Raw genomic sequence first — 9,393 nt, forward strand, 5'->3', positions numbered from 1 at the left:
CCTACATGTGCAAAACTAGTGTCCTATTCTAGATGTCCTAAGTAACTTGTCGTAATTGTAAAAGTGGACTTTTCTCGTAAGCTCTAAATGAATGTGCACACATAGTGGATGTGGCCTAGCCTATGGTTTATGGAAGTAAACATGCCTTAAGGTTTGTTAGTTCACCTAGGCATGAGATGATCTTGATGTGCTAAGGTACACCTTTGTGGACTGAAGCCAGGGTTTTGGTGCCTTATCCTTTGGGGAGGCCATGGCTGCTTAGTATCCTATGTGCACCCATGTGGTGTGGAGGTGTGCCCTGGGTGGAATAGGTGCCTATCTTGTGCACTAGGGACCCCTACCTCCTCTTCAGTGAGGGCATTTCTAACATAGGGTGCACATGCATGTTCTAATGGTTTTAAGTGATGTGCTAACCACGAGTCAATGCCCTACGTGATGCGAATGACTTAGTGCAATAATGTGCCTCAATGTTATTTATGTGCGTAAGTATATTTGAAGGATCCTATTACTATGTGCCTATCCTATAATACTACATGGCTAGCTTGCGTATAAGGTCTTTCCTAGTGGGAGGGTATTTGTGTGAGTGTGAGGGTAAGTGAAGTGTCTGGCCTATGTGTGTGGAAGTGAGTGTTGCGTGTGTAAGCATGAAGGGGGTGTGCATGTGTGAGAGAATGGGTGCGTGTGTGTGTGTGTATGCAGTTTAGACTCCACACACGTGTGACTCTAGCCTATGCCCTATGCAACTTTCACCTATGTGACTTGTGCTTGTGTGGCCTACCGTTACTAAGGCCTAATGACTTATGTGTCCAACAGTGGAAACTCGATGACGTGGCACTACAGGTGATGTGGCGGACTTGGCTGACGCGACGATGCAACTTGGTCTCGAGGACTCGTCAAGTCAGCACTTGACTGGACGATGCTCATTAAAGTCACAGTCCGCACCCTAAGAGACATGACGTCGCCTCCCTCTATTATCGGAAAACAAGATCATGACAAGCCTTATAACCAAATGGAGGGAGTTGATACAGCCTTTGACTCGCTTTATCCCTTTGACTCGCTTTATCCCTTTTGACCAGGGGATGTTTTCCTCATTTAGAAGTCTATTAAGACTAGGCTACAAGAAAGGTTAAGATCATTTAATAACTAACACCTTTTGGCATGTACTTTGAAAAAACTTGCACCTCATCTTTAAACATTTGTCTCTAGACATTAAGTGCTTGTCCATTTCTTGTCCAATGCTTTAAACTCCCTTTAGACATAAAATATCATTATAGGTTTATATTTCCTAGATTTCTTACCATGGCTTCTTGTTGGAGATGATTTAGAGCTTACTCAACCACGTTAATTTATTGTGCTCTTCATACAGCCGTCATGTCTACTTGACAATAGAGGGAGTTGTCATATGCTTATCATCATCAATCAATTGGTGGAACATGCAAATGACGTGCAATAAGTATAAAAATCATCTGAAAGGAGTGAGTGTTGCAATAATGAAGTGAGTGTTCCAAAAGGTGTTAGTTATTAAATGATCTTAACCTTTCTTGTAGCCTAGTCTTAATAGACTTCTAAATGAAGAGCACAATAAATTAACGTGGTTGAGTAAGCTCTAAATCATCTCCAACAAGAAGCCATGATAAGATATCTAGGAAATATAAATCTATAATGATATTTTATGTCTAAAGGGAGTTTAAAGCATTGGACAAGAAATGGACAAGCACTTAATGTCTAGAGACAAATGTTTAAAGATGAGGTGCAAGTTTTTTCAAAGTACATGCCAAAAGGTGTTAGTTATTAAATGATCTTAACCTTTTTTGTAGCCTAGTCTTAATAGACTTCTAAATGAGGAAAACATCCCCTGGTCAAAAGGGATAAAGCGAGTCAAAGGGATAAAGCGAGTCGAGTAAAGCGACTCATTGTTGACGGATACAAAACATTGACCTGCATATAACAACGTCGGTTTGTATTAGTGGCATATAACAATAACAATGTAATCATCTTGCGCTAATACTTCTCAGTCCAGTGTAGCACCGGTCAATCTTGTCCCACATGCAGAAGAGCACCTGCAAGGTAGTGAGATTTCAATTGACTTTTAGAGTAATATAACACTATTTCTCCATTGCCAATGCCCAACCCGACTGGCAAGTTGATGGGGGCTTCTCTCTCCCCTCAGCTCCTGTCACTCACTACCTCCACAGCTAGAGTTCCATAGCCTAATACCTTCTTATCTCACAACAACTCACATGCGAATTATACAACTTGTTGCAGTGCGACGACACTCTTCTTAACAGTGAGCATCAGTATGCCTTCCCATCTTCCATTAATATGGTTGATCATGACGGCCATCACCTTGCTACATTCCACCTCTGCAGGTTTCACAGATCCTCCTTCATCCACATCCATCGACACCTTAATGATCAGCAGCACCCCAGAGCAGGAGAAAGCAGCCCTTCTAGCCTTCAAAGCGAGCATTACTGCAGACCCACTGCACGCCTTGGCCTCTTGGACTAATGCTACTAGAAATTCCTCTTCCTCCTCTGCGAGTAGTGATCCCTGCAGGGACAGATGGGCCGGCATCATATGCGATGATGCCTCCCATGTCGTCTCCCTCAAGCTCGACGTGAGCCGCCTTTCAGGCACCATCTCCGGGGCTAGCCTCTCCCAGCTCCCTTACCTCACCTTCCTCAACCTCTCCGCCAACCACCTCTCCGGACCCGTTCCCCCCGAACTGGGACGGCTCTCCCACCTCGCGGTCCTCGACCTCGACCAGAACCAGCTCTCTGGCACCATCCCCCCTCAATTGAGCAACTGCTCCCTCCTCTCCTGGCTCGACCTCAGCATCAACTACCTCTCCGGAACCATCCCGCCCTCCCTTGCCAACCTCTCCCACCTCCACACCCTCAAGCTGCATGACATTAGCAATCTCACAGGCCCCATCCCCCCAGAGCTTGGATCCTTGCCAAACCTCACCTCCCTCTATCTCAATGGCAACAGCCTTACCGGCCACATCCCCCCACAGCTCGGAAACCTGTCCACATTGAAAGACCTCTCCCTCATGATTAACAAGCTTGAAGGTCCCATCCCTGCAGACCTTGGCCAGCTCCAAAACCTGCAGTCCTTTGCCATCATCATCAACAAATTTTCCGGGGGAATTCCTCATGAGCTTGGAAAACTCAAGAGCCTAAAATATTTTTGGGCGTACTCATGCAACTTGATTGGCCTTGTGCCACCCCAACTGGGTAACCTCTCCAATTTGATAGATCTTGATCTTTCAGATAATCACTTGTCAGGTAGCATCCCACCAGAGCTGGGCCGGCTGCCAAATCTTGAAAACGTCAGACTCTTCCAAAATAATTTCACTGGAAATATCCCAGCCCAGTTTGGCAATCTCACCAGCCTCCAGCAGCTCTTTATGTTTAGCAACAGTTTCTCTGGTGACCTTCCACCTGCTTTAGGAAGGCTCGAAAACCTACAAACCCTTAGTCTGTATTCCAACAAGCTTACAGGGCTATTACCAGCCGAACTCGGGAATCTCACAAATCTTCAAAACCTTCCATTGTTTGACAACAAACTGCATGGTCAAATCCCTTCAGATCTTGGTAGATTGAGAAACCTGGTTGGTCTCTATCTGAAAGACAACAGCTTTTCAGGAACTCTACCTTGTGTTTTTGGAAACATGGCAAATCTTCAATACTTGGATATGACAACCAACAAGTTGCATGGCAAGATTCCTGCTTGCCTTGGAAATCTCAACAACTTGATTTACCTTGATCTATCCAGCAACCAGTTCTTTGGTGACATGCCTGTAGCCTTAACTAACTGCACAAACTTACAATGGTTGAAGCTTGGGAATAATTCCTTGAGCGGAGGGTTCCCCACCCATACATACAGTTCACTCAGCCATTTGCACACACTCTCACTTGCAAACAACAACATGGCAGGAGCTCTTCCAGCATCGTTTGCTAATCACAGTAGCTTGGTGTTTCTCGATCTAAAGAACAATCAGTTTGCAGGAAGTTTGCCGGATATTTGGGCTCACTTTGAGAACCTTAGGGTGCTCAGTTTAGGCTATAACAGACTTACTGGATTTTTCCCATCTTGGATATGGAAGCTTGACAATATTCAAGTTCTGGACTTGTCAAATAACGATTTCTCAGGCACCATCCCAAAGCAGATACGTCACATGGATGGTCTTAAGCGAAGTGTTAACATAACTGACAATAATACGCTGCAGCAGGACAGTATATCTATTCAGACAAAAGGCACTGAGACATCATTCACCTACATAATGGTAGTGGTCAAAATTTTGGATTTGTCAGGCAACAGGATTCATGGCGACATACCTGAGGAGTTGGGTTTGCTTGATGGGTTGGTTAGCCTCAATTTGTCGAGCAATTTTCTGACAGGGGCAATCCCAGCTAGCTTTGGGAATATGTTCTCCTTGGAGTCACTGGATCTTTCAAATAATGCCCTCAATGGTTCAATACCAGCTCAACTTACGGATTTGACATATTTGGCCTTCTTGAATTTGTCTTCTAATAATCTTTCTGGTCGGATACCCACAGGTAAGCCTCGGCTGCTTTTTGAATACGATTAGGCATCATGTATATCAGCTCAGATTATCTGTACCTATTTTAATGCATGCTTGAATCAGTGTAGTGCTCATCTTTATGGGTGTGGAACAGGAAAACAATTTAACTCATTCGACAACCAGTCATACCTGAACAATTCAAACCTTTGTGGTTTTCCACTGACATTATCATGCCCAGAGATCAATTCTGGACTTCATGAAACAAGAACTGACAAAAGTACGGGTACGGCCAAACTCAAGATCGTTGTCAGTTGCATAGCTGCGACTGTAGGAATAGCTGCCATTGCTTTTGTATGTTTGGTGATGATAACAAGAGGGAAGAGGAGGGATCAAGAGGGAGCCCATCTAAAAGTTTTTCACACTTTCCATTCCCGGGATCTCTTTCAAGCAACAGAGGGATACAATGCTGACAAAATTATCGGCGAAGGCGGCTTCAGCATTGTCTACAGAGGCACGTTGAGGGACGGAACAGCAGTTGCTGTCAAAAGATTAAAGATGCTCAAGGTGGATGAGGAAGAGAAAAGCTTCAAGGCAGAGTGTACAATCTTGGGCCAGATACGCCACAGAAACCTTGTGAAAGTATTGGGTGCCTGCGTGTCGAACAATATAAAAGCTTTGGTGCTGGAGTTCATAAGCAATGGAAGTCTAGACACTCACTTGTATCAGGATCCTTGCCAACTGGATTGGAACAGACGTGTTAACATTGCGTTAGGAGTGGCACAAGGGCTGTTTTACCTGCATAATGAGGCGGGAGTTGGCCAGATACTTCATCGCGACCTAAAGCCAGGCAACATCCTTCTGGATGAAGAGTTTGAACCCCACATAAGCGATTTTGGAATTGCACGACTGATCACTCCAGAGAAAGATGCTGCAGCATTGGCGCCGTCTACAGTGCGAGGCTCAATTGGATACATGGCACCAGGTGAGGAAATATGTCTTCTACACTTTGAGCTTTCTATAGATCGCCTACTCAGATCATTGGAACCAGGAATGAGGATTTGTGTGATGGCAATAACCGGAACGGTTACTACTTCCATCATTTCTACCAAGCAAACATTTTCAAGGGTCGATAACAGTAGAAAGTCCCGTCACAATACTAATATGCTATATTTGATATATGTGTGTGCTTTGTATGTATGATCAGAGTATGCATATGGAGAGAGGATGACAGATAAAGGGGATGTCTACAGTTATGGAGTGGTACTTCTGGAGTTGCTCACAAGGAAGAAACCAACTGCTCGAATGTTTGCCGAGGGTAACATTACTCTACCATTATGGGCTCGGTCCATGTTTGCAAAAGATTGGCGGAAAGTGATAGATCCAAATTTACTCCATCACAATAATGGTTCAACAAACGATGAAGTTTGTAGTCTCTTCACTATCGCTTTATCATGTGTCTACCATATCCCAAAAGAGCGTCCATCAATGAGAGATGTTTTAGATATGTTGTGGTTGCTTTTCAAGAAGAGAAATCCTCACCCATTGCCCTCCCAAGAAATTATGGGTTCAGCATTAGAAACTTCTGTATCTCATTTGCTGCCTTTAGACTTGAACCAAGACTCATCAAGTTCATTCTTCAGTAGTCCTACAGATGCATCTACCTGATTATTCTAGCCAATTCAGTTTATGCTGAGAAGAAGACTATTTTGAATACTTTCTCATAAAGGACACTCGCCTATAAATATTGTATAATTGGATGAAAATTTCATCTTTATATCCAAAATCTTAATATAACTAGTGCTCTCTTTCATCTATGTGTACATACCTCTATCACGAGGGATTCACTAGTAGCAATAAGGAGATGTCACTGTGTGCAAGAAATATATGAGAATACCCCTTATCTACCTCCTATTTATGGGACCTTACCTTATAAAATGTACATTCCTTCTCTTAAATAACCCCCCTCCCTTATACTCATGTGGTACCATATGGTAAACCCTAGTGGACCCCTCGGGACCTTTGTAGACCGTTGGGATGTGTGTGTGTGTGTGTGTGTGTGTGTGTGTGCATGCATGTGTGAGCATATGTGCTATATAATTGGATGCACAATCCATCTTGGTGTGAAGGCCTTAGTAGAACCAACACTCTCGCCAATGCTGTAGGAAACCAATGAATAACAATCAGAGCATGTACATGATTGCATGCATGCATGTGCATATCCTACATAATTGGATGAACAATCCACCTTGATATGTGGGCCTTAATAGAACTAATACTTTCTCTAATGTTGCAAGAAACAAACAAATAGCCATAAAAGCCTCACTATAGAATAAAATTAATTGACCAAATAATCATAGTAATGTGAGGCTTTATTACAAGATTGATCTGTTGAACCTACTAGCAAGCAAAAAAGTGGTATGATGTCTCTCTGCATTGTCCACAATATGCAATAATCCTACGGCTTATATATGGAACAAACCAAAAAACTAGTCACCTAATTGAATGCATGCAATGGAGTCAGAATGATATCCCATTCAACCATGACTAATGGGATTCATTATAAGATATAGGCCACCTATCGATATTTAAAGCAGCACAAATATTTATAAAAAAATCTACCCCCTATCGTCGCTAAAAGCAATCGGTATAGATGTTTCTACAAATCTGCCACTATTTGTGTAGTGACACAAATAGTGATGCTTTGTGACACATATCCTGACATAGATAGTGCCGTGTGCAGTAAATTAGTGATGCAAATAGTGATGGTTACATAGAAAAAAATTGGGTGGCAAGGCAGCGTGCTCCCCTGCCGGGGGGAGCACCATGTGCTGAATAATATTCTGCAAAGCAATTACATATTGAATACATAATCGCCATCAAGGTAGGTGCAAAAACTACATAAAACTACAAGGTTGATAGCTCATAAAATAAGTATAAAACTGATAATGACAACTCATAAAACTACATGGAATCATGGAGAGGAGAGTCCAAAACAAACATGGAAATGTATCTATAAATATCGCAAAATGAGATTTTATACAAAGAATAAGAAATATATCTAAGGAATGCTACATGGAAGAAGCTTGCAATGATCAGAGGACCAAAAAAGAAAATGATGTGTGCTCCATAAATCCAAGCATATGCTATAGCTCCTCGCTATCTGAAAGCTCATCTGATGCAATGGAGCATCAAATTGACTCTACAAAGTAAAGAACCAGACATTAGTCCACCATACATAATGCATCACAAAAAAACTAACAACTTCAAACAAGAAAGAGGATTGACATATTAGGCCACCATGCACATACGATCTATCGATAAGTGCAGTGAGACTATGTCTCTCTAGATATCGAGTCTCTAAACCTCTACGATCACTGTTTCTGATGGAGTGTTGTAAAGAAAACAAAATATGATGCCAGGAGGCATATTCCACGGTGGATTCCGTGAGGCTTTACGGTGGATTCCGTAAACTTAGATGACCGGGGCTCATACACAAAGAGGATTCTTTGTGCGAGAAGTTGATGGGGACGCCTGTCCTTTTCGGGCGTTTTATTAATTTAGTGTGTACATGGGTGATTCCATAGCGAGTGATTCCGCAAAATGCATATTAAATTAATAAACGTTTATGAGTTTAGAGTGCGCACTCGTAATAAATTAAGGTTAGGATTTATTTCTAACCAGTTGATTTATTTATGTAGCTGAAGATTGCTAGGTATTCACTTTTGTCAGTTTAATTGTATTATTTTACTAACGATTGTGAATGCTTCAGTTGATGTGTAGAGATAGCAGCAGTGGCGGAGGAAAGCATTGGAGTCTAGCGGGTTTTCAACTTTTGGACTAGATTTTGATAGGCGCCACGCCTATATTTTGTTATGTCTATAGAGACATCGATTATTTATTATTATTTTGTATGCGCTTATGCGCCCGGATATGTTATTTCTATTTGGACATTGAGATTGGGCGTGCCAGACACTATGGGCACCGTCCATTAGCTTTATTTTCCTATTTTTGTAGAAAGCAAACTCAAAAGCTAAAAGCTTGTCATATTTTTGTAATTGGGCTATTATTGAGCATGAAGATTGGAAATATACATAAAATACATGCTTTGTGAAGCGCTCACACAAGGCATGGGGGAGATTGAACCCAATTTGTCTCTTGCCTCTTGTCGTGCATGTTTTTACATAGTTTTTTGTGCAAAAAGGTAGAGTACTTTGTTCTTGGGGACCTTCCAGGATTCACCACGTGAGCTATCTGCGACCGATCTGCGCACCAGTGGTATCAGAGCGGAGCAGAGATCAAGAGCTTCCAATTGTTACCAATCTCGGGCGAAGGCGGAGCTCCAGGAACAAACGGGCTCTACAGTCAATCTCGTCGCGAACTGTCGATACAGGCAGACTTCTGGCGATCAAGAACTCCTGTTTCCACTGTCAGATCGCGAAGGACCAAGCTCTACAGGCGGAGGACCACGCATTCATCTCCAACAACAAGTCGTTGAAAAAACAGTGAGAAAAGTCTTAATCCTCTTCACTAAAAGCTTAATTACAAAGCTTTAAAAGCTTAAAGGAAGCTTAAGCTTCCCCAAATCTCCTCGGCGTATCAGAAGATAGGCCCGAAAATATCGCGCGGCCAAAAAACGCCCCCCCCCCCTCACGAAATCAACGACGGCCTGTTAGTCCTCCTTAAGCTTCATAAGCTTAAGCTTAATCACTTAAGCTTACACCACTGCAAGTCATACAAGGCAGACAAGTCGGCAAACTCTGGGTCTCGCACTTCTGAAGTCAAGTTCCGCAAGTCGACGATAATCAAGTTTTGCAAGTTTTGCAAGTCGGCCTAAGTTCAGCAAGTCAACAACTCTGCAAGTCTGC

The 9,393-nt window shown here is 42.7% G+C and overlaps 1 protein-coding gene across 1 annotated transcript; it reads left to right on the forward strand.

Moving 5' to 3' along the window:
* The first annotated feature begins 2,111 nt into the window (after positions 1 to 2,111).
* Positions 2,112 to 6,338, forward strand: LOC148030434 (uncharacterized). Its single transcript, XM_087686753.1, has 3 exons — positions 2,112 to 4,562; positions 4,683 to 5,510; positions 5,733 to 6,338. Exons 1-3 carry the CDS (start codon positions 2,300 to 2,302, stop codon positions 6,191 to 6,193), a joined length of 3,552 nt encoding a protein of 1,183 aa, XP_087542879.1. The 5' UTR covers positions 2,112 to 2,299; the 3' UTR covers positions 6,194 to 6,338.
* The last annotated feature ends 3,055 nt before the right edge of the window (positions 6,339 to 9,393 follow it).

This window comes from Lygodium microphyllum, chromosome 10 (genome assembly GCF_053477565.2).
Source record: "Lygodium microphyllum isolate KBCC chromosome 10, Lygodium_microphyllum_v1.1.10, whole genome shotgun sequence".
In the NCBI taxonomy this organism is placed as follows: domain Eukaryota; kingdom Viridiplantae; phylum Streptophyta; class Polypodiopsida; order Schizaeales; family Lygodiaceae; genus Lygodium; species Lygodium microphyllum.